Raw genomic sequence first — 26,569 nt, 5'->3', positions numbered from 1 at the left:
GCGTCCGTTATTTCCCAATTTAAGTTTTTTTTTGCAAACGCCTTGAGAAATTTTCGGTTTTGTGCTTAAAATAAGCATCCAAAGTAAACAAGCGTATTATTTTTAAGTTAAGCCTAAATTATTTTAATTTCTTACATTTTTGTATTTAAATTTTTTTCTTTGTATTTTATAAGGATATTTTGATTTGATCTTTTGCAATCAATGCCTTATCTCCAAAGTAAATAAATACAAAACTTTAAAGAGGTAATATTTTAACACAAAAATTTCCGCTCTACATAAAATCTGAAAAAATTTTTACATTAAAACATTTGTTTAAAAGTTACGCGAAGTTAAATTTATGCACCAAATGTACTGTATTCATTTAGTACACCATGCCGTATGAGCAACACAAAATGTATAAATCACTTGTATGAATGCTCAGCCGTTTTGATGTGTAACTTTAACTGCGTATAACTTTTATAGCAAAGTTTTTATGGAAAAGTCATGCAGACGTTTTTTATAAAGCGGAAAATTTTGTATTAGATTATCAATTTTTCAAATTAGTAGACTTACTTGCCTTATCACAAAATATGTATCAAAAATTCCCATGTTATATATGGTACATATATGTATGTAAGTAGTATGATTTAGACACGGTTCAAATTGAAAATAAAACGCTTGTTTACATTGGATTGAGGGTTTTAGGGGAAAAACTGAAACTTTCGGGAGCGTTCGTAAAAAAACCATTAACTTGGAGAATATCGTACACCCTAATGTAAACGCGAAACCTATTGTGCATATAGTATGAATGTCATATATAGTATATGTATATAGCTATAGAAGAGGCCTAACTATGTATATTTATGTATGCGTGCTTGTTGTACATTTTTTATTATCTTTCGGTGACAACAATTTAGTTTTTCGTTGCAATAAAGCAGTTTATTTTCTGTCCACACGTAGTCTTCTTGAGTAAGCAGATTTTTATTTAAAAATTTTCAAAACAAATGCAAAGCAAACATATTTTTACACATTAAAAAACTTCCGACAAAATGCTTCATAATTATTTTTCCAACAATACAAACTGATTTGTCAATATGTTTTTATTTTATTTTCAATTACATACATAAATATTAATGTATAAATGTATTCTTTGCCACAAAAATCACTTTTGCCTCACGCAACCGTTTTACATTTAGCGTATTTTAATGCTACGTAAATACATACATATGTATGTATTCAAGTATTTATATTTAAGTGAAGTAATCAATTAATTAGCGTTTGCTATAAGCAATCAACGCGCATATTCTAATCTACAAAACTAAGCTTTTACACAGTAAAGGAAAAAGAGCACTTACGTGTTATACATATATGTATGTATGTATGCTATATACGTACATGTTTATTTATGCACTTATTGGTAAATACTAGTTATTGTATTCATGTAAAAATAGCACAAAAACACCAGCAAAATTGCTGTATTTATCAATTTAAAAAAAAAATTAACCGAAATCTTCGGGAGCTGCTGTGGATCGCTTGTAGATACAAACCAGCTCCGCACGCACCTCGAGTCCATTTACCATTTACCATCTACGTATTTATGCTTTCGCCTGCTCCACTAAGTGTGTATGTATGTACATATACATATAAGTATGTAATTTACTTTGCTGCATCAATTCCTGCACTTACAATTATACTTTCCTTTCACATTTTAATTCAAAATACATATACATATGTATGTATGTTTGATTATTGATAAATCTGCGGCAACTCACTGGGGAAAAAAGAAAGAAAAAATTCGTTGGTTAAAATGTTAATTATTAAATTTTCAAAAACATAATTCTTAATATAATAATTACTGGTTAACTAAGAAAACCCATATCGGGAGATTTGCAGACATTGAATAATACTTTCAGACAAAAAAAATAATACAAAAACAGGCCCTTTGAGTATTTTATTTGCTTCTTATGCTACTACTAAGCTCTTGAAGCGCTAGGGCTTTTGGTGCTAAAACTTCTTTTTTAATTTTTAAATAAAAATATTGCCTTTGTTAAAGCTAAATTACCTTAAAGTCTAGATTTAAAATCTGATCAAATTTGAACCGGATTGGTAAAAAAATTGTATTAAAATCTAGATTTAAAATCTGATCAAATTTGAGCCGGACTGACAAAAAATTGCATTAAAATCTAGTTTTAAAATCTGATCAATTTTGACCTGGACTGACAAAAGAATGCATTTTTACGTTTTTCAATATTAATCTTTATTATCACCTATAAAATAGGCTTTTGTGTCAATACAAGCACAAATGCACTGGGTGCACACAGTTTATATGGACCAATCCGAGTCAAATTTGATCAGATGTTACAACCACGTGAAATAGTTTCAATCACAAAAATTGTTTGGTTAAAAAAAGAATCAATAAACTAGCATAAAACTGTTTATTTTTGACAATTTACATCTCTAACCTTCTTAAGAAAGCACATTAATTTATTCAAAACATTTAGAAAAAACTATTATACTCTGTAGCAAAAGGTTGTAAGAGTATAAAAAGTGTCCAGAATATGTGCAAGGGTTTTTTAAGAAACATAACTAGTGTAATTAATTAGTGTATAATTTGCTTTTTGAGATCGTAATAAAATATTGAAAGGTAAAGCAAACACGTTTGGTACTAAATTGAATCCAAATCAAGAAACAAAAACCTCAAAACAATTTAAAAAACATGCAAAAATTTCGATTTAAGACTAAACTTCATTATTTCTAAGTGATTTTACCTTTTCATCTTTTTATCGCGCTGAAAACTATTTACTTTTTCTTCTGTGCCGCCAATTCTTCCTCTAACTTTTTTCGCCGTTTCGTCAGCAATGCATTATTGGATTTGTCCAGCGCTTTCACATGCATCTAAAGAAATACAAAAATATAGTAAATTCATTGAATTACTTATTCGCATATAATTTGAATTTACTTTTTCGCTCACCTGATCGTAGTCGACGCGCATTGTAGCCAATGAACGCGTCATTTCCTCCTGCACCTCCGGCCATGTCTCCTCACCCTCCTTGAGCATGCGCCCCGTGCAGAGCGGTGTCTGTGGCACTTGTGTATATTGTGCAATCCATTTATTTCTGATCACTTGTTCGATTGTCAAACGTTTGGTGGGGTCAACATTGAGCATGCCTTTGATTAAGTCCTTGGCTGCTTGACTAACGTTGGCCCATTCCGGGTTGGGAAAGTCATATTGACCGGTGCGTATACGCTTCTTCATGCCGGGTGAAATGGCCAGGCCGTTGTTGCTGTAGAATGGTGGAAAACCGCACAGCAGTATGTACATGATGACACCCAGCGACCAGATGTCACAGCTTTTGTCGTATTTCTCGGGGCCAAGCACCTCGGGCGCTGCAAGTGGGCAGGCATAGATTAAATATTTGTAATCAGATGAAAACGAATACTAGATTAGTATTGAATATCTAAAATGAGTCAATTAATTAGTAGAATTCTCAATTCCGTTGCCGGAAATCATCAGTGAATAAGTTAACAAAAAAAAAAATATCCTTGTTTGGGACTAAGTGAAGCACTAGTTCTCGCTTCTCTTTTTCGTGTAGAGATCACAAATAACGTATTTTGGGTCTGGCGCCCGGTTGTAATGCAACTCCATAAAGCGTTAGTTCTTCCCGCATTTGGGTTTTAACCGCAGACATCATGATATTCCCCCAGGGATCAGTCCGCATGACCAGCTTGGCGGGAACTCCAAGGGCTCCTGCTCCCCGTGGTACCGGAATTAAGTCTCTGGTCATACTTTCGGCATTCCATCAGTCCAGCTAATCCCCATACCACCTAGATCCCTAATGTCCGAGTACAAAGGGAATTATCCAATTATATGCACCCAGTTCTCTACCCCCGCGTACTAGGAGACAAACCTTTCTGTCCCCATTCCTCTGATAGCGGTGATAGGGTGGTTTTCCTTGCCCGCCCGTCAGCTTTTCAGTGCCCTGCGATTCCGCTGTGGTCTCGAAACTTATCCCAAAGTTATTCGATGCCACTGAGGTTTGGCATTCCTTAACGGGCTTTGAACACACAGTTTATTTTGAGCTTCTAGTAATGTTGAATCTTGCACCACTCCAGATTCAGACAGTTCTTAGAACATTGGCTCTCCTAATTTTACTTTCTCTTCTGCCTCGTTTAATGGCTAGCGATGATTCACTCTACAGACTCGTCAATAATTGTCACAAATTTCGAAAAAAAGAACCTTGTTATTCCATCCTAACATCCAAAATTCGATCCAACCCTATATTAATAAACGTACCCGACAACTCAGTTCTTGTCGGAAATTTAGACCGTAATCGTACGTACTTATATATACACTGTAAGAGACTCACCAACATAGTACGGCGTATAGCAGGGTGTCTGTAATGTGTCCTTTACAAACGTCTCCTTTGCGAAACCGAAATCTGTTAATTTCAATATGGCATCCTTATCATTGCTGGTATACAGCAGATTCTCTGGCTTTAAGTCACGATGCGCAATATCTCGACTGTGCAGGTAATGTACGGCAATGCAGATTTCATGCATGATCTGTGCGGCCTCTGAGCAAACAGAATGAAAGACAATGCAATTAAAGTGTGATAAGATAATGTCAACTGCAGCACTTACCACGCTCCGAAAAGTTGCCATCGGCGTTGTCTTGTATGCGCTGAAACAGTTCACCACCTTCCATGCTGGAATAAGCAAAAATTGCAAAATCAAGTAAATATTTTAAAAATATATTGCAAATATTTAATAAAAACAACAACTCACCACTCCATTACGACGAGCAGACATTTATTGCCGCCATATGTGTTCTCGTAGACGTCTATTATGTTGACAATATGCCGACAACCGCTCGCACGCCAATGCAAGTCCACCTCGCGCCTAGCCTTCGGATTGTCCAGCAGCACTTTGAGCGCATACTTTTGTTTGGTTTTGCGATTGGCGCACTGCACCACCTTGCCGTTGATCCCTAGGCCCAACACTTTGTTGGAGATCTCGTAGTCGTCGACGAGCGGTGTCGTCTTCGCTTGCCTCTGTGCGGCATTAGTATCCGCTTTCGTATTAATCTTGAACATGTCTTCTTGAGTCACTGCAAAATTGTGGTGAACCTAAATTAATGGCGCTGATTAGATAATAACTTAGTGTAGAGTAGTGGAAATAATGTGACACTAATACCAATTTAATGTGTTTGAAATGTTTGAGTAATCGGCGGTAGGTGACGCTAGCTCTTGTATGTTGACGCTCTCATCGGAAACACTCATCGTTTCGTGGGTGGTTCATGAGCAGATAACACTTGGAAATGTCTGATCTTATCGTCGCTTATATGCTTATCAAGATTTATCGCATTCCTTTCATCGTTTACACTTTATTCTAATCAATATTTAATGATAAATAGCTGTATTATTGCATAATTTATATCCAATAACTCATTTTGTAGTTGCTTTAGTTAGGTTGTGGAGGCGTTGATGAGTAATAGGTTTTAATCTACTCAAACGAAAATATAATCACCAGTTATATTAGGATATGACAGATCTGTTTTTTTATTGTAGGACTATTGAAAAAAACGTTTCCACGTGAGATGGATATGACGGGTTTTTCAATATGGACGCTACAAAAATAGATCGATAGGGACAGCGACGCCATATTTTTTCCCGCTCTTTTGACATATCTCTTTCAGTAAGGTTTGCCATTTCACTCAGGATGGAAAGATATACGATCCAACAACGATTTGAAATTATTAAAATTTACTACCGAAATTTGGACTCATTGGCCTCAACTTTAAGAGCGCTACATCCAATTTATGATCATCATAATCGTACTGTCAGATCGACAATTGAGCGTCTAGTGGACTAATTTTAATCCACAGGTCAGTACAAAATGTTCCCGTGCCAGTGAGACAAAGAAGTGCCCGTAGTGTCGAGAACATTGCTGTCGCTGGCTTATCAATTGAGGAAGACCCAAATCATTATTTCACACGTCGTTCTCAAGCGTTAGGCATCTCTGTGACGTTGTTGTGGCAAATTTTGCAAAAAGATCTTGGCCTACATCCTTACAAGATCGTATTGACGCAAGAACTGAAGCCACTCGACCACCAGAATCGTCGTATAGTATGTTCGTGAGCAACAACTTGAAAATGATCCGAGTTTTTATCGAAAAGTCATCTTAAGCGATGAAGCTCATTTCTGGCCCAATGGCTTCGATAATAAGCAAAATATGCGCTATTGGTCAGGTAACAGTCTACACGTACGCTATGAGTCAACATTGCATCCCGAAAAATTACGGTTTGTTGCGGTTTATGGGCCGGCGTCATGGGTCATTGGGATGCACTTCTTCTGTGATGATCAAGACTGCCACGTTACTGTGAATGGGAATCGCTACCACTAAATGATAAGCGAAAATTTTTGCTCCGAATTGGATGATATGGACTTGGACAATATGTGGTTCCAACAGGACGGCGCCACAAGCCATACACCGAATGTCACAATCGATTTATTGAAAACCATGTTTGGTGAACGTGTTATCACAGGAAATGGCTCAGTCAAAAAAACTTTTGTAGCGCTTTTATTGAAAAACCCGTTACGTTACAGAACCGGATTTACATAGACTCAAGGACAAACATGATCCGGACTTGTTCATTTAAGTTACGCATGTAAAATTAATAGATAAAGATTCATTTCCTATATCGATATAACTTTCTTTATGTGCGTAAAGTTCAAATTGACCAGTCCGGGTCGAAAAATTCATTAATTTTGTATTAGCTCAAATCCGATTTAAGTCAAACATACACCATTTTGTTCGACAGCTAATTGTCATTTTGAAGTTAATTTCAAAATGTCACGCTTATGGAAACCCTCGAGCCTATTTACAAACACTGGAGCAGGGGATTTTTTCAAGCTTGTCTTGAGACGAATTTTTCACTAAAAACATCATTTGCCATAGACGGGCACATGTAGTAATCACTTTGTGGCAGTTCTAAACTATTAGGCGGATGCATAAAAACCTCCTAACCAAACTTCCGGAGCTTCTAACGAGTCCCTATCGAGATTTGTGGGCTAGTGTTGTTCTGATGGAATCCGAATCCTACCATTAGGCCAAGGTTGGCCGCTTCTGGGCGATTCCAGGCCTTCTTCAGACGGTTCAATTGTTGACAGTACAGGTCTGAATTAAGAGTTGGGCCGAAGGTGTGTAGCTTATAATCGATGATTCTTTGCGAATTTCATCAAGTACATAGCAAAGCCTTTCTAGTTGTCACATCTGGTGTGTCCAATATTAAAAAAGGTTGAAAAATTAATCGATTTCTTTTTACTAGAGCTTGTATTATGTCGGACCAAAGATTGGTACTTCGATCTCGATAATAAATATAACAATCATCTTACAAAATAGAAGTCTTGATGGGTATTCTCGTAAATAGAGTGAGAAACAATATCCGAAGCTTAACATAGTGTGAAAAGGTTAGATTCTTCTTCTTCTTTTTTGGCGTAGACACCGCTTACGCGATTATAGCCGAGTTAACAACATCGCGCCGTCGTTTCTTCTTTTCGCTACGTGGCGCCAATTGGATATTTCAAGCGAAGCCAGGTCGTTCTCCACCTGGTCCTTCCAATGGAGTGGAGGTCTTCCTCTTCCTCTCCTTTCCCGGCGGGTACTGCGTCGAATACTTTCAGAGCTGGAGTGTTTTCGTCCATTCGGACAACATGACCTAGCCAGCGTAGCCGCTGCCTCTTAATTCGCAGAACTATGTCAATCTCGTCATATATCTCGATATTTGCCGTGGCCAACGCGCAAAGGACCATAAAACTTTCGCAGAACTTTTTTCTCGAAAACTCGCAACGTCGACTCATCAGTTGTTGTCATAGTCCAAGCTTCTGCACCAATTAGCAGGACGGGAATTATGAGTGACTTATAGAGTATGGTTTTTGTTCGTCGAGAGAGGACTTTACTTCTCAATTGCCTACTCAGTCCGAAGTAGCACCTGTTGGCCGAAGTTATCTTGTGTTGGATTCCTAGGCTGACATTGTTGGTGGTGTTTACACTGGTTCCAAGATAGACGATATTTGAAGTTTAAGTTACTCATGGATAACTTATGGGTGAAAAATCCATCGAAAAATAATACATACGCATATATAAATTAAATTGGATCGACCCTATATGAGTTTAGTCTTTTGATTTTTGAACTTAGGATTTAGTAGATGATTTGAGTAGGAATGAGAGTACATCTTTGCCTCTTGTTTTCTTATTTGATTAAAACACGAATAATAATATATTTTTCCAAAAAAAAGGTGATTATTCTACATGACAGAGTATATGGATTTGTCAGCCAGTTCAAGAATACAGTTGTACGTCAGTAGCAGACCACAAGACCTACTCAATATCCACCAATAACCACAATTAATTTACTCGTGCTTCAGCATTGCAATTTAAAGTGATTCAGGTATATCTGAACGTTTTAAAATAGAAATTTTCGGTAAATCCGTTTTGATATTAGTTTTCCAGCAATTCAGTTTTCCGCGGAATCATCGTGCATTCAATATAAATAAATTAATATATGCACATATCTACACACATAAATACAATTAATTCATACGTAATTAAGAGACTTAACAAATGAATTCATTTCACATGCAGCTCCATCGATATATGTATATCGTATGTATACATATGTATGTATATAGTATGCTTAATCGTGCAAACAAGCCTGTACTCCTGTGGGCAAAAAATAGTAAGACTTCTTGATTTAAATTTCGCGCGAAAACCATTCGTCGATATATTTTTTTCTAGGATGGTATCTGTACCAAATGTTACATCAAAATAATCATTAGTGTTTAGTATACGCTTGTCTTTTTAAAGAACATAAAGAGCATTCGGCGATTTTTACGATGAGTGAAATTATTCAGCAAGTTCCTTTCAATTTTATGTGCTCAATCGAATTCTGGTGCGGAAACGATCAGAATTTTGGAAAAGGTCTTCGGTGATAATTTTCCGACGCGAGCAAGTGTTTTCGATTGGTACAAATTATTCAAAGAGGGTCGATAACGCGTTGGTGATGAACAACGTCCAGAACGGCCATCAACATCAACAGATAATCAACTCATGAATAAAATAAAGGAACTGGTGCTTGAGAATCGAAATTAAAAGTCAGAGCTCTTACTGGCATCGTTGGAATATCGGAAGGATCAGTGAAAACCAATCTATTGGTCCTGAGAAAGGTGAAAGCGCGATTGTTTCCAAAATCACTCAATTTTTTAGAAAAACAGCGTCGTGTTGACGTCTGTGGAACGTATTATTTCTGGCGATGAGACTAGTATTTATGCTTACGACCCGGAAACAGATGATCAATCGACCGAATGTCGTGGCAAAGGTGAGCCGAAGTCGAAAAAACCTTATCAAAGCAGGTAAAAAATCAAGGTTATGTTGACGGTTTTCTTCGATTATCGAGGTGTGATGCACACCGAATTCCTTCCGAACGTCCAAACTGTCAACAAGGAATACTATTTGAGTGTTGTGCGTCGTTTAGGCGAAGCTATTCGTAAAAAGAGGGCGGAATTATGGGCCGACAAATCTTGGTTTTTGCATCACAGTCGCAAACTGCGTTGATTCTTCGTGAGTCTTTCGCAATTTTTCAACGAATATCGCGCCGGAACTACAGTATTCATCTGATTTAGGTCCGTGTGACTTGTGGCTATTCAACAAACTCAAACGACCGCTTCGGGGAAACTGTTTTGAATCAATTGAAGACATTAAACGTGAATCGCTACGCGCATTGAAGGCTATTCCAGAATTTGACTTTGACAACTGTTTCGAAGATTGGAAAAAATATTGGCACTAGAGTATTGGGGCCAAGGGGGGGATTACTTTGAGGGGGATGACATAGGTTTTAAGAATAAATTAAGAGTTTTAAAATTATGAACAAAGTCTTACTATGTTTTGCCCTATAACATAGGAGATCCTTTGAGCAATAATCTGACCAAATCAATGCTTAACTTACTTAACAAGCAAATTTTGAGGTTACATTGAACTGACTTTAAATATTAAATATTTTTTGATATATTTATATAGTTTAGATATTATTGCCACATATTTCTTGAATATAAAAAATTAGAGTTGGAGGAAACATTAAATTTAATTTAAAAAAACTTGAGAATACGAAATAAAACAGATAATCATATGTGTAGATCATTGTTGCCACCACTGTCGAAGCGTGACAGGACATCCATTAACTTTTTATATATACATATGTATGTATTAGTATAAGAAGCGATAAAATAACTAGTTATGAACTAGTTGGTATTGGACCAGTTACTTATGCTGCCCGCGGGCTATGTTTTTGCAGTGCATCCGTCTTAATCCATAAATTCAATTGAGTTCATTTGTACCTTTGGACAGATGTACATACTTATGTAAGTATAACTGTATTTATCATGCATGCACAAAGTACAGTTCTATAAGCAAATTATGCGATTTCAATTGTCTCATTGAATGCAGTCAATTGTTTCGCACAATTATTCGAAAGAAATTGTGCAACACTTATTTTAGCAATAAAACGGTGGAAATTTTTTTCAAGCCTTAACGATCGGAATAATTTCAAACAAGCAGCCGCGTTGAATGCGCCAGCGCATGGCGTGAGCGATGCATTGAAAAGCGGATGGGGAAGCAGCGATAGTTGTATGAAGGTATATAAAAACACATATATACATAGATAAGTATGCATAAAAAAGACTTATGCATGTGTCTATGTGTGTCCAGTTCGCTTATGTATATCTACTGGCGCTATTGCAACTCATTCCGATTGCAACAACATTGTTGAACTTTCCAAACGCAGCGCCTACTAATGCGCAATGCAAATTCTAGACGCCTGCGCAAAAAGACCACATTGACAATTAAGCACAAAGCGCCAGAAAAAGCTCTAAAAAAGTAAACTCGATTTTTACCTAGTCATATAAGGCCTTAAAAGTCGACTCTTGTGTTGTTGTGCCAAGGCAAATTTGTAAATTTCAGCAATGCGAAAGCGAAAAGTGAAAAATAACACGAAATGCGGTTCAGTGGCTGCGTCAAATGGACGTTGAGTCTGATATATTTGCATTTTTGTGCAAATATTTTACAATGCGTGACGTCATTCTTGTGGCATTTGCGGTTAATTAAATTTAGCATATATTTTAATGAGAAGCGTTTAAATATAGATGCGCAAATATGCATAATATATATATAGACAAATATATACATACACACATATATACTGACTACAACTATTTGAGTTCGAGCATATTAGAATACCATCTGTTCAAAATTGACTCGGATTATTAAAAAATATTCACGTATTTTAATACAAATTTTTATTATCGCCCTCAAAATAGGCTCCTGAGTCGGATATGGGTACTTATATGTATGTATATATGCAAACAAACACACATAAAGATAATAACTATTTGAGCTTGAATATGCAAATATACCATCTTATTAAATCTGACCCGGACTGGTCAATGAAAACACCACGCAAACCGAATCACGCTTGAAATAGACTCCTAAACCAGATATTTAATTGTAAGTATATATGTATATACAAACAAACATACATAAAGACAATAGCTATTTGACCTTGGTATATGAGCATCTGATCAAATTTGACCCGGACTGGTCAATGAAAAATGAGCCAGATATGGATACTTATATATACAAACAAACACACTTAAAGACAATAACTATAGAGCTTGGTATATTAGGATCTGATCAAATTTGAACCGGACTGGTACAATTTTTGCCTTAAATTGGTAAAACCTTTTTTCTGTTCGTGTGAAGTTTGGTTTGCCTATGTCGTGTGTGTTTGGCAGCGTTTTCTTTATGACGCCTAAATTTGTTTGCCGATTTTTACCACAGAAAGAAAGTCAAACAACGAGTTTGCTTGAAATTTGTTCCCAAAGAACACACGGCTACTGAATCGTGTTTCAGAGGTATTTTGGGAGTCTATTTTATCACACAAGTATTTGAGTGGCACAAAACATCGAATAAGTCGTGTGTGTCATCGATCCACCTCTGTTAATGACCATAACCTCAAAAAGTTAAAAACCAGGGCTTAAAAATCGTACATCAGAAAGACACCAAAGGATCTCAATATCTATTTTGGATCGACTAAACACATTTTGGTTAAAATTTTGTGTATGAAGCGAGTCAATGCTAGACTCTACCGAAAGTCCTGACGTGAACTGGGCGGAAAAGAGATGTTAAACCAGGTAGCTACAGTCAGCTAGCGCATCATTACTGGTGACGAGAAGTAGGTGACACTTTAGCAAATGGCGCCAAAACTTTGCCGTAACCTAAAAAACCAAAATTCGTCGAGGCCACTGAAGGCCATCCCAGACGAGACTTACATATATATGTATGTATACCAAGTGTATGGAAAATTGGATAAGTAATGCTAACATAGGTTCAGCAAGAGCCGATTATGCAGACGATAATAAAGATTTGTGCTGAAATATGAGAAAATATAAAAAATTTTATCAGTCCGGTTTAAATTTGATCCGACGGTGTTTACATACTATATATAGACAAGTATTTAAGTTTACAAATTCAAATATTTACATATACGTATGTAATCATTTAAAATTTTAATTAACCGCCCGAGAGTGCCGGTGGGCTCGTTAGCCAGCTAATGTCACTTCTAAACACACACACGCACATACATACATATTAACACTAAACGTCGACTGATAAATATGACAAGAAAATATACATACAAACGTGAAATGCGACAACTTGTTTTTCCTAACCTGTTTTGTCAACGTACCGTTTAAGACCAGTGTCTGCGTGTGTGTGTGTTGTGATTTTTATCGTTTGTCGCAAAATAAACAACAGCAAAGAAATTTAGAACTCAACCGCAACAAGTGGAGAAATGCTAACAAAAAGCGCACACAATAGCGGTCACATGTGCGCACACATACATATACAAATGTATGTATATAACCATATTTGCTTATTATATGTTATATAATTATGTGATGTGTATATCGCCGAGTTTGGTTGATTCTGTCATATCGTGACAGCTGATAACGCCAGCAATACGTGATAATGCAACGCTTTAGCCAATTTCTGTGTGCATGGACGACAATAACCCCACATTGTGGTCGACTCTTGGCATTACATGGTGGTGAATACTTTTTTAAAGACACACGTGTCTATATTTGGTATTCAAAGTTTGTCATCTGTCAGACAGCATGCGGAAACGACGTCAGTTTTGTTCCTTCATGCAACATATGATAACGGTAGACACAGAATGAAAGGTCGTTGTCGGAGCATTAGCTGTTGATCCATGCGGTATTTAATAGACTTTTTTATACCTGACAAGCGGTCATGCAAAATCAACAAAATTTGGCAGCTTTGGTTTACATTGAACGCATATTTTCGATATTTGACATTAGAATTTTGGGATGTATGTGACACCATTGTAAAATATAAACAGGAATAATCGTTAATTTCGACCTCACCGAACTTATAATACCCTACACAATTGACAGGCATATTTTTAGAGCATAACAAGATAAAAGGTTAACTTTGGTGGCACCGAAGCTAAATACCCTCCACTAAAACTTTGTTTCGTTCGTTCAATTTCTATGGCTGCGCTACAGTGATCCGATCGGAACAATTTCTGCGGAGATTGCTTTAGAAAATTTCATGAAGATATTTTGTCAAATGCTATAGTGGTCCGAAATCAGCGGCTCCAAGTAACAATGGGCAGTTTGTTGTGGAGAAAAAGGGTGGTGCAAATTTTCAGATTGATATTTCAACAACTGAGGGACTAGTTCTCGTTTATTCAGACAGACGGACAGAGCTAAATCAACTCAGCTCATCATGCTTTTTATATACAAGTTTTATAGAGTCTCATACGTTTCTTTCTGGGTATTATAAATTTGGTGGCAAACTTAATATCCCTGTGCAGAGTATAAAAAGATATAAAAATCTTTATCTTCGGTTTGATCGGTTTATACGGCAGTTACATGTTATAGGGATCCGATATTAATAATATGTTCGGTGATTGTAGCGCTATCTTGAAAAATAGTTCTTTACAAATTTCGTTAGGATATTTTGTGAAATAAAGAAGCCTTCCTTACAAGAACTTGATTTCGATCGGTCAGTTTGTAGGACAGCAGAAGTTCGGACACTCAACCCAATTTTCGACGATTTTCAAGCATAAATCGGCCGATAATACTGCAATTTCAAGTTGGATATTCGTACAAATGTCATCAATCGTCGCTGGCTTGTTGGCATAGACCATAGACTTGACGTAGCCCCGCAGGAAATAGTTGATTGGGCCATTTCGTGAGATAACAAGTTCACCAAACATGGTTTTTAATAAATCGATTGTGACATTCGGTGTGTGGCTTTTAACGCCGTCCTGTTGGAACCACATATTGTCCATGTCCATATAATCCAATTCGCTGCAAAAATATTCGGTTATCATTGAGCGATAGCGATTCCTATTCACAATAACGTCCCGGTCTTGAACATCACGAAAGAAGTACAATGACGCCGCCGGCCCATAAACCGCACCAAACCGTAATTTTTATCACTATCAAAGTTGACGCCGCTGGCTCCGAATTTCGGTAGTAATTTTTTTTAATTTCGACTCGTTGTTGGATCGTATATCTTTCCATGATGAAATGGCAAACCTTACTGAAGAGAAATGTCAAAAGAGCGAGAAAAAATATAACGTCGTTGGCTTCCAATCGGTCTACTTTTGTAGCGTCCCTGCTGAAAAACCCGTTTGTTGCTGTAATGACCCGATATCGGCGGTTCCGAAAAATAAAAACCTTATTAGAAGGATAAAGACGTGTGCAAAAATTCGAACCGGTATCTCACAAACTGGTGGACTAGTTCATGTACATTTATACAAACAGACTCAATTAATCACGCTGATCATCATCATGTACCTTATGCGGTTATTTAAGAATGTGTCAAGGATTTGTAGCAAAATATTGCTGCCATTAAATCTACAAATCTGGGATCGGTTCGGTTATGTCGACCTGTCTATCATTAAATATTCAAAAATAAGCACCGCTCTCTTCACTAGATAGATATTGTTGCTAGCTCCGTCCTTCATAAAACTTGTATCCTACTGTTATAAGAAACTAGCTGATATGTGAAGTCAACTAAGGCAGATCTATTCAACATTTAATTCTTCAACTCTGCATGATTCATTAACTGAGTAAGGGCAGGCAATATTGGAAACTCCTGAGATTAAAGATAAGCGAAATTAATATTTTCTGCTGATGAACTTATAGGATACTCTAGTACTCTAGTGAGAGTTTGAGTACCATAGAAATATCGCCGAAGGAAGATTAGATAAGCTTGTAAAGCTTCTAACGCCCACTTAGGTAGCTCTATAAAAAATTGAATATTTTAGCAATTTTACAGCTGACAACGAAGGAGCCAGATTCCTAAGTAGATCTGCGACATACTACCGCTAGCCCTTTTTCCATAAATTTTCTGCATGAGAGCGTATGTAGAACGTAGGTGTCTTCCCATGAATACATACATATATCATTCTCACATTGTATATAATAATTCTAAATGTATGTATATAAAAAATGTATTACCGAATAGATTCAAAAAATCAAAGGAATGTAGTAGTGCGGGTACAAGCCGGGGCGCCCACAAGTAAACTCAAAATTTGCTTTTGAATTTAACGCGCCCATTCGTATTCTATTGGGCATGCTAGCTATTAAAATCATACAACCAAACATACAAACAAACACACATACAAATATACATAAATATGTTTGCTTTGTACATTTTTTTGTTTGTACTCATACTTATATGCGAGCGCAAGTACTTTTGTTTTTGTTGCTGTTGTCGCAAATGGTACCGTCTAAAATTGTATGGTACGCTTCATTTTTGCGCTGATGGCTCAGCATTTGTTGTTGTTCATTTTGCATAATATGCGAGAATTTTTATTTTTAGTACTATTTGCCAATACTAAAAGGTTTTCATGCACCAATCGACCAACTGACGTCGAAGTAACAATTTTTTTTAAGTATTTTCCAACTTCTTTACTTACTCCATTCGTTGGCAGGTGCGACTTTGCTCACGATTTGCTAAACGCCTATTTATAACATATATACTAAAATAATGTATGTATGTATGTGTGTGTGGCACTTTGTAATCACGCAAGCATTTATAAAACGCTTATCAATTTAGCATTTCAAGTGCCAACAACAATGCGATGAATGTGACTTGTCGATTTGTTTATAATTCAATGAAAATGTGAGTGCCAAAAGCACGCGTCGCGCACACACATACAAATTAATATGCACATATATACATATGTACATACACACATACTTCTGATATGGAAGTGACTATTTAGCTCAACAAATTGTTCGATTATTCCACATTTTGATTTAGTTTGCAAAATAATTTAAAAGAAAAGTGTGATTTTTTTTCAAGTATTTTTAACAAAATCGTGTGATGTTGATGAAAACAATAAAAAACATGAAACATATTAACTTCGGTTGCATCAAAGCTATAATACTTTTCACAAATAGAAAAGGCTCCTTACAAGAACTTGGTTCTTGGATCGTTCAGTTTGTATGGGCGTTATATGGTATAGTGCTTCGATCTGAACGATTTCTTCGAATATTGAAAATTTGCCTTAGACAATAAGCCATGCCATATTTCGTGAAAATATCTAGTCAAATTAAAAAATTTTACAGGGACTACATTCCGATTATTGAGTTTGTATGGCTGCTATATGCAGTAATGGTTCGATCTCGACCGTATCGACAAATGAGCAGTTTCTTGGTGAGAAAAGGACAAGTGGAAATTTTCAGATTAATATCTCAAAAACTGAGGGATGATTTCCGTATACACAGATAGACGGTTATGGCTAAATCAACTCAACTTGTCACGCTGATCATTTATGATCCGGAAAAATGAAGTTGACATTTTCTTAAAAGGTGTAAAATTTCTCTTGCTAACGCTGCCTGGAATTGTTAGTCAGACTGAGAAAATAGTTGAAAATTTATGATTGAAGTCCCCGAAAGTTTGAGGGTCCATTCCTACATTAGTTGGATCCATGGCATTATAACGGACCTGATTTATTGATAAATGAAGAACGCACCACGACCTTAGGTCTATTGTGTCTGCTCCTAAATCTCAAAGACTCACCTAGCCACAGCATATTGATAAAGTCCAATATTTTACTGGGTGCTAGCGAAGCGATGTAATCCCTATTTGAAAACGTGGATCCAAGAGCTTTTGTCCTGCGCCTGCAGACTGTTGTGCAGTCAAATAGCAGGCGTTCTGGTGTTTCAAGCTCCCTGTCGTAGAACCGTCATTTCAGGCAAGAAGCTTGCTGTGGCCAGTGCAAAATTCAATTAGTAGTCTGAGTTTATCCCTAGGGAAGTTTACTACATATTTAAACCTGCTGAGGTTATACCCCCCATTAGCAACTTGACATGCCGCATGCCGTGTAGATATTACCAATACCTCTCTCTGTCTACTCCTTATTCCTTGCGGAGCAGCTCCTTTATAGTATGAGGGCCCACCTCACTGAAGAGGTAGCGAGCGAGGGGTAGCCAGTAGCGATTTGATTTCTTTAAGTGCCGCTTGGCTATCGCTAACTATGGTTATATGTCGATAGTTACGTTGGAGGTTTACTTTTATGCACCGACTTATGGCCTGAAAAATGCTCGGAAAACTTCCCATAAGTAAGGGGAGTTTTGCGACCCCTGCGCCGATTCTCTCCGACGTTTTAGAGCCGTCAATGTACCACTTGATCGTACTATTCCTAAGCAGTAGCTTGAACTTTATGGTGAAGTTAACCCTTTTGGTATTGTTGTCTCTTGGAATAAGGGCCAATGGTCTTGTATCACTTAACTGTTTCATCCGCTGGGACGAGTACCTTACCTTAGCCACACCCGTCTGCTGTCATTTGTAGCAGTGTGTGCTTGTTACTTGACCGATCACTGGATGAAATGGTGTGAGCTCAAGCATGACTTCGATAGATCGAGCCCTACCGAAGTCTGCAAAGCTTTTGAGGCCCAAGCCACCACCCTATACGTCGCACAATCATGGTGTACAACCATTTCATGATCCTTGGACCTAAGTTCTGCATTAAAGAAAGAAGCAGTTGCTACCAATTTGTTCGAACATCCGTTATAATTAGTTCGATTCGTTACATCGAAGACAGCTAATATATTTGTAAGAGGATTAAAAAGTGGAGAAACACACCATTTTTGAAGTCATATTAATAAATCTAAACATGTGGCAACCTTTGATGCGATAATTATCATTATTATCCAATAAATATTCCGAACACTTGAAATTTTCAACAAATAAAAATCGTTTAAAAAAGTAGTGACAATTTACAAACATATAGTACATACATATAATCAAACTTATGTACATACACACTGCGTTGAGAAAAACATTCAATGCTGATAAAATTACTCATCTCTCGATTCATTAGAAGAGCGTCAGCACTTTATGTGTAATTTGCGTATTTATTAGTTGAGTTGATTACAAAAAACGGACAATATTTGTATTTGTAAATGATCCAGAGCAAAGCGCAAATATGCGGAAATGTAATAATTAGCTAACACGATGCAGATTAATTGAAACTTATGTAAATGCACGCGTGAGCTTTTGTGTGTAACGAAGTGTACTCGAATGGAAGAAAGCTTACAAACAATCAGGTTATTTAATTAAGTACGTCAGAACGTTGAAAAATCAACAGTTTTATAATAAAGTTATACACTAAGTTCAAAATTGCGATCAGCAGATGTAAAAACCGTGAATGAGAAAATTTAAAACAGAGAGAAAAATGTTTGACGCGACGGATTTTCAATGACATTCAGTTATAAATAATATATGTACATATATCCGATATGTTTAATACATACATACATATTTCTATTCTCCATGATGCATTCTTCACAAACGACGAAACGCTATACCGAAAGAGAAAATTGTATCTAGAGCAACAGGTCATTCCAAAACTATAGACCTGAATCGCATTAGACCGATCACCCTTGGCTATTTAAACGATCAGGTTTAAATTTATTAGTGTTGAAATTTTCATAATGCAGTTATAACCGGTAAATTAGGTACGGGTAAAAAACATTATCAGTTCACTAACCCTATCTTTTAAAAAGCCTACTGTTGCCTTCCTACACATGCTTAACAGACTCTAATCTCTTTTCTTAATCAAAAAATATGTGATTTTAGATAATCACATTCACAGACATCCATACATATGTATGTACATATGTACTCATACATTTTTCGTATGTAAATAAACGCTTCTTTTCAGAGATCAGCTAATCTGACAAAAGCAAATATTTTTCTTAAAAAATACAGCACAAATAAAAAAGTTAAAATTTCCTGTTTACTCGTAATGAAATGAGTTTGCAAAAAATAGTTTGAAAATCTTCCATATCAGCGATAGGCGGATTATGTGTTCAGATTTTGAATATATGTATGTATGCCTGTACAAATGTATTTAAATGTCCTGCACGTGAGTAAATTTGTTTTCAAAAACAAATTTCATTTAATTAAAGCTCAGCAAGAAAATTGATGATAAAGCAAAGTTGTTTTAAAACTAATGAAATCGAGTTTTTTCAATCAACCAGCTGATGAGACTATTGCTAAATAAATTTGAGAAACGCTGGTCTATGTAAAAATTTTCTCTATCTACAAGTTTTTTAAAATTTTGGTTAGAAACTAGAAACTAAAAACTAGAAAAATAATCAATTTCGGCACCACCGAAGCTATAATATCACATTTCATACAAAGACTTGATTTTGATCGATCAGTTTGTATGGCAGCTATAGACGCTAGTGATTCGATCTGAACAATTTGTTGGGATATTATAACGTTGCCTTAGAAAATAACAAATTTCATGAAGATATCTCGTCAAATAAAAAAGTTTTCCATAGAAGGACTTGTTTTAGATCGGTCAGTTTGTATGGCAGCAATAAGCTATAGTGGTGCGATATCCGTTGTTCCGAGAAATGAAAAGTTTTTTTTGAAATAAAAGTGGTGTGAAGTATTTAAGATCGATATCTCAAAAAAGGGACTATTTCATAGATCCGGTTCAGGTAAACAATTTTTTTCCAACGAAATGAGAAGCAGCTGATTCCAATTAGTACTTCTGAATGCCATTGACGTATATGACACTTTCAATAATTTACAGCAATTTACATTAATTAACTATAATTAATTTAAATTTAAAATTTGTTTTTACTCCAACATGTGCATAAAAATATATTTACATAAAGTTTAGAACTTTCGGCGTTAAATTTACATCAAGTCGAGCTATGTAAATATTGCGATTATAAATTTATTTGCAATTAAAATTAATGCAATATCATGAGTGCAAATTAATATGAAAAGCGCATATTTAATAACGTGACTAACACTTTGGCTCAATTGTTTTCTTCGCTGTGGATTCATAATTTGAATTGTAAACTCAGCGGAAGTTACAAATTTACGTCACGGGAAAATCATTTATTCTTTTCATTTGTTTGGTTTCAACTAGATCGCAATTAGTATGAAGTCTATGAGGTGCTAAAAAAATTTCGTATTTGCTTAATAACTGTATTTATTTCTAAAACAATATTTATCTTCATGAGCGGTGCTATTTAACTAAATATTTGTTTATATTATTTAAAGATTTAATTTAAAAAAACAAAATTTTGAAATTTAGAGAAAATAACGCTGATAACATTTGCGCGTACAAACGCACACACGCCCACATTTGTAAATGTTTATAAATAAGTTTGGCGCAAATTTTGTTCTTAAAAGCCCACACAGTGTTTTGCACGCATTTACTTTTTTGTTATTAAAACTTTGCCAATAAATGCTTTTGTTTACATTCCACATAAATTATTTTACGCTGTCAAATTCACGTTTGCTTTCATCTGCCTGCCTTTGTGCGCTAACAACAAGTGAAGCGTCCGTAACTCAATCTGAGCAGTGGATTTAATATAGCGATGATGATTTATCCAGCGTGTGCCGGGAGATAACTTAGTGCCAGCTAATCTACTTCTAATGTGGCGTTAATGCTCATTCTTGTTAAAACAAAACATTTTGCATTTTAGTGGTTTCTGTCTGGAATTTTACATATTGTATGTATATGTATGTATGTATGTAAATATACACATAAATCTACATAGTTTATTATTTTATGAGTTACACCAGTGTTTCACCGCATGCCTGCACCATGAGCCACTTGACCACTGCTGCGTCGCAGTCGCGTCGCTCTTCATTAATTACCTAACCAAACGCGTCGTCGTCGTCGTCGCTGCAAAGTACGCAGTTCCGCCCGAACGTGTGCGCTAGCATTAATGCACATGTACACAATTACGAACATAGATAACGTACATGCACACACTTATATACATACATATGTATATGTATATGAATATACAACATTTGTATCTGAGGGGCACATACCTATTGAATATGTGGTAATCACCATATAACCACAACAGCAATACCAGCTGCCGATGAAATTTCAACGAGAGCATTTTGTTTGTTTTTCTTATTGAATACTATGTGCTAAGCGCTTATGGTGATCTTATTTCAACTCTTTTTTCTATTATTAAAAGAAATTAAATTCTACATTCTTAATTCAATTATGTAGCTTAATTTGAAAGTAGATAGTATGTTTGGTTAGTACAATTCGTCTCTAAAAAAAGTCTTGCACTAAAAATTATATGCTTAATGCTATCACTTACTAACACATATTCATATATAATACATATGTATGTACATATATAATATATTGAAAACAAAACCTTGAATAGGTTTGTGGTGTATATAGCCAGTAAATTGTTGTCTATTCTGCTAGACACTGTAAATCAACCAACTAACCAATTAGGTATTATTACACCGTCGACCGATAGACCTAAAAACAAGGGCAGCAGGCAGGCAGACAGGCAAGCGGCCAACTTAGCTAACCGTTTTCGAATACGTTCAATGAATCATACACGTACCCGTAATGCTTGTCTGCCTTTTAAAACGCACCGACCGACCTTCCCTTCCAGCGTTTCGACTATCTCACCGTACATGCGTCCACCGATTTTTCATTATTTCACAAGTTTTACAATTTTAAACTCACAATCGTTTTATTTGCGCTGATGCAGTATTTAACATACCTTGTTTTTGTAAATGCTTTACACGTTTCACTTTTCTTTATTTCACTATTTATATTGGTTGAATTTTGTAAAGGTACAAAATGGCTGAAACCAAAAGAAAAACAATTACCGAGATGCGCTTTGGCTTGGTTTAGTATATTAAAAAAATTTCCACAGTATCGGCGAGATGCAGATACTCGCACGGCTTGTCACACACCAACAATAAAGGCAAAACTGTCTAATTGGAGGCAGCATTCAAGTGCTAGTGTCAAAGTGCCACTGCTGCCAACCTTTTTATTTCCATGATTTGACAAGTGCTTACACCGGATACGGCGTGAAAAGGGAAATGAAAAATATTTTGGAAGTGTTAATTAATAATAAAATAATATAATTTTTTAATAAAACATTGACAACGATATTAGAATGCAGGAAAACAATTCAATATTTGCATTTAATTGAAATAACACTTATTATTTTTAAAAATCATTTGCGTGGCGGTGAATTTAAATCAGAAGAAACCAATTGGACCTATAACTAGCTGGAAAAAGTTTGCATATAGCATTTGCTAGCTATTTTATTAATACAAAAAATGGCGTTTGATGTGCTAATAACAAGCACGTCTGGAGTTCTTCCGGAGTGCCGGAGTGTAAACAAGTTCTGCTGGTCTTTTACGGAAGAAATTGGATTTACTTATGTATATCCGACCAAAGATTATCAGTGAAACAGCATTAATGTTTAGTTCACAAGGATCCAGTGTTTGAGACATTGTGGAAAGATTGTGATAATCACTCCTGCCACAAATTCTGTTACAGGTTAAGGCCGTTGTGAAATTGAAATTACAATCCAATACATTTGATAATAAAGTTAATTTTCGATTTCGAAATTATTCTCCTTTGCTTCCACACAAACTCTCAAACGATTTGGTTATTGATCAATAGCAGGGCGCACAGTTTTTGTGCTGTTGCCGATGCTGCTCGAATCAAAGAGTTTTTGAGACTCTCCCAATTTCTGTGAAGTATGGACAGACCATGTTCTTCAACTCTGACAGCAAACTGTAGCCCAAGGGGTTCAAATCTGGTTTTCCGCCGGCCAATCGTTTGCAGCTAGGAAGATCACTGACTGGTTTTTACCTTGTGTACAGAAACAGAATTTTGCTGGAAGATCCAATGCTCTCCAACGAAGAGAGTATTGTTTAACTGTTTTACCACGCCTTCTAAAATATCGTGCTACTACATTTTTGAACCAGTTTTAACTCTTTTTTCACAGAAGTGAAAGATTGAACTAAAGGGAGCAGTTGGATGGTGACAATTTGAAACCTTGGAACAACATTTTTTGCGAAGTTTTTGTCGTTTTGTTTATTGAAAACTTCTTTAACAGTGAAAAGCTTTTCATCGGAAAAAATGGAAATTTAATGGTCTTTGACCGCGTGTCACTGAATTAGTAGTTTGTGTTTTCTTCAAACGCGTAGTCAGACGATTAACATTTGACTGACGGTCGGCTTTCTTGTGGAAAATGATCTCGATTCAGTCTTGACAAAACTTGTTTTATTTAATTCTATGAAACATGAAATATACCCTCCTCTTGATATCACCAATATTTTCAAATAATTTAAAGCATTTCATATTAAATATATACTTTGCATATATTTTATTTCGCACTAACATAGCAATTTGATGCATGTGTTTGACTTTCTTTCTTACAGTTTAAGTCAAGTTAAAAAATAAGGTACTCAAAAATAATTCCTTTTATACATTTTTATCTTTTAATACATAAAAACCTGTGTGTTTTTGGGCTGAGTTTTAACAATAATTGCAAATAATTTGGGAAAGTAGATAAAATTTTACTTTTTAAGAAGTAATTGTTAGTATAGTTTAATTGAAAATTTTATATTTTTATCTACAGTACAGCCTATAAGAATAGATTAGTAGTAGTTAAGTATATTACACAATTAATCGTTCTATGGGCGTCGGCGTAAAGCAAACATATGTTTTAAAGAGCATATTAACCTAAAATTTGCGTTAAGTTTTATTTTCCTTACTGCTTTAATCCGTTAAATCTAAACAATTATATATGTTACTTTATATAATTCAAATTTTCTATTGCGTTATAGACTTATTTCTTACTATTGTATTTATGTTCATATATACATATGTATATAGTATATGTATATATATATGGAGCACATAAAATAGTAGCAATTCTCTGGCGTTTGCAAAATGCAACTGAGATAAGAATATTAGTTCAGTTGAAGTGCGTTAAAGATAGTTTGATAGATAGTTTCAGAGTGCTGCATTTTGTTATGCGTGATTTAAGTATGAAAGAGCATAGAAAACTGCATTTAAAAATCAAGATGCGAGAACAATATAAGTATTTATATATTTTTAAGAGTTTCAAACAAATAGATGCTTTTGGTTGCTTTTTCAAACGCCATTTATATAAATTTCGCTTGCTGTTAACTGATTTTAGTCGCGCTTTGTGTGTAGGTGTTGATCAACTGTATTTAACATTACTTCCGTCGCGATGTTCGAATGAATCTCTTTTTGTGGAAGGAGTAATACAGTGTCCTTAATGTCGTTATCGTTTTGATTGTAGTCGTTCCATTGGCTATTTTAAGATGGTATACCGAGTGTTTTACGCACTAAACGTTTGGCGATTTCGTTGAACTCTTCGCGTCGTTCACGCCACATTATAGCTGCATCTACATTAGCACCCGATTCTGCATTTGGTTCTGCAATATAAGATATAATAATAATTTATAACAAACCGCCAAAGCAAAAAATATCATAGAACGGACAAATTTTGCTTTTGAAGTTACATAAATTTACAACATACCGCAAGTTCGTTAATATGTATGTTCAAAACATGATTAACCTATGCTAAATGTCCTCATCGGTCCGATATGTGGAAAAAAATATTCAATGGTCAAAGGTCGATAAAATTAGTTTGTTGTTGTATATTTATGTAACTTTGAATGTTTATTTTTACCCGACTATTAATATTTTTTTTAAACGAATTCCACGTGAACTCACCAGCCAACATCGAAACCACACTTAGTAGAATTTTTTCAACGCTTTGCACCGGACTCCACCGTTCGGCAGACAACTCGTATCCCATGGGATCATCACCAGGTGCATGTAATATTGATATGCAAACTCGTCCATCGGCAAAAACTGTTAATAATATAATATTTAATATATATAATGCTTTCTAAGTATTCAAGTTTGGAAAGTTTATATTGCTTACTGTTGGGGTGGAACATGTCACAGGTAAATTTCATTTTCGGTGGACTCAGCGGATAGTCTGGCGGAAATAGGAGACGCGCTGGAAATACACCACCTTCGAAGCAAGTTCCTTCAGGGCCACTGTATAGGAGACCGAGAAAGAAATTTAGAAACATTCAAAAATGGAATGTATGTAAATTCATATTTTGACAACAACTTTCCATGACTACTTACGCTATCAGCGCTTCCCACTCGAAAAAATTGTCTTCACTAACTGGACCAGCCACTATGCCCTCTGGTGGGTCCAGGGTCAATTCTGTAAATATGTAACATAATACATAAATAGTAGGTAGGGTCAGGTGTTCGGTTTGAACATTATTTTTATTATTTCATTAAGCAAATTACGCAATTTGTAGTGCAATAAATCATAAACGAACTTTGGAATTTCTAAACTTACGTTTATATTCCGCCATAAGCCTTCTCAGCGCAGACCCGGCCATTTGTCACTCTTTATTTTGCTCTGACAGCAACAGTAACAATCGTCACGCACAATCCCAGAGGTTCACTCGACCCCAAATCAGTCTTCAGCTGTCTGTTATGGTTTCGGCGGAGGCCCGGACGTCTTACGACGTAATTTTTGCAATTTGAATTGTGTTTTTTACGTTTTAAATCGAATTAAATAAAACTAATGCCACACATTTAATTTTTTGTTGTTTTGCGACTTTCTACGAAGATTTTCAGAGCAACTCTTTAGCAGTCTTTTGTTGTTTGTCAGCGAAGTCTAAGTATTGCCAGATTGACAATGTTTGCGTAAAATTGAACAAAACACAATCTTTTTTGTTTTTTTTTTTCTGCAAATAATTGTTTAACATGTAGACGAAATATAAAAATATTGGGTTTGTTGTTTTTTTTTATAATATTTCTAATAAAAATAAATGGCTCCTCAACGAAAAAGATTTTGCATTCCAAATAAGTCTATTTACACAAATGTATATATAAATATGGCAACATACAATATTAATTTTGCGAAACAGTCATAAAAAGAAGAAAGAAAAAAAGAGAATGTAAAGCAGAGAACGTCCAGAGCAGAGAACGTATATTACAGAGAAGGTTCACGACGCCGAGAATTTAGGGATATTTCAATTTTGGGATATTACCTGTTTTGGATGGGTGCATTTCACCACAGAAAATTATTAGCGCATTTCACCATTTAACATCAGGGGC

General features: G+C 35.7%; 2 protein-coding genes across 9 annotated transcripts; both read right to left on the bottom strand.

Moving 5' to 3' along the window:
- Positions 1–1,718: 1,718 nt before the first annotated feature.
- On the bottom strand, positions 1,719–22,367 carry LOC120774533 (MAP kinase-activated protein kinase 2). Of its 8 annotated transcripts, none has more exons than XM_040104250.1 (7): positions 22,146–22,367; positions 4,765–5,086; positions 4,621–4,685; positions 4,347–4,553; positions 2,939–3,366; positions 2,748–2,874; positions 1,719–1,750 (listed from the first exon to the last, which is right to left on the bottom strand). In XM_040104250.1, exons 2-6 carry the CDS (start codon positions 5,070–5,072, stop codon positions 2,779–2,781), a joined length of 1,104 nt encoding a protein of 367 aa, XP_039960184.1. In that variant the 5' UTR covers positions 5,073–5,086; positions 22,146–22,367; the 3' UTR covers positions 1,719–1,750; positions 2,748–2,778. The 8 variants fall into 8 exon arrangements, with proteins under 8 accessions (XP_039960184.1, XP_039960183.1, XP_039960187.1 ...); XM_040104249.1 differs by having other exon boundaries at positions 4,765–5,105; positions 22,146–22,366; XM_040104253.1 differs by having other exon boundaries at positions 22,255–22,351.
- A 1,496-nt stretch (positions 22,368–23,863) lies between these two features.
- Positions 23,864–26,115, bottom strand: LOC120775612 (ubiquitin-conjugating enzyme E2 G2). The gene is made up of 5 exons (XM_040105854.1): positions 25,803–26,115; positions 25,580–25,661; positions 25,368–25,486; positions 25,154–25,294; positions 23,864–24,852 (listed from the first exon to the last, which is right to left on the bottom strand). The coding sequence occupies exons 1-5, from the start codon at positions 25,843–25,845 to the stop codon at positions 24,734–24,736; spliced, it is 504 nt and encodes a 167-aa protein (XP_039961788.1). The 5' UTR covers positions 25,846–26,115; the 3' UTR covers positions 23,864–24,733.
- Positions 26,116–26,569: the final 454 nt, after the last annotated feature.

Source organism: Bactrocera tryoni, chromosome 4 (genome assembly GCF_016617805.1).
Source record: "Bactrocera tryoni isolate S06 chromosome 4, CSIRO_BtryS06_freeze2, whole genome shotgun sequence".
Lineage (NCBI taxonomy): Eukaryota > Metazoa > Arthropoda > Insecta > Diptera > Tephritidae > Bactrocera > Bactrocera tryoni.
Note: the sequence above shows the minus strand (reverse complement) of the source record. Positions and strands in the feature narration are given on the sequence as shown.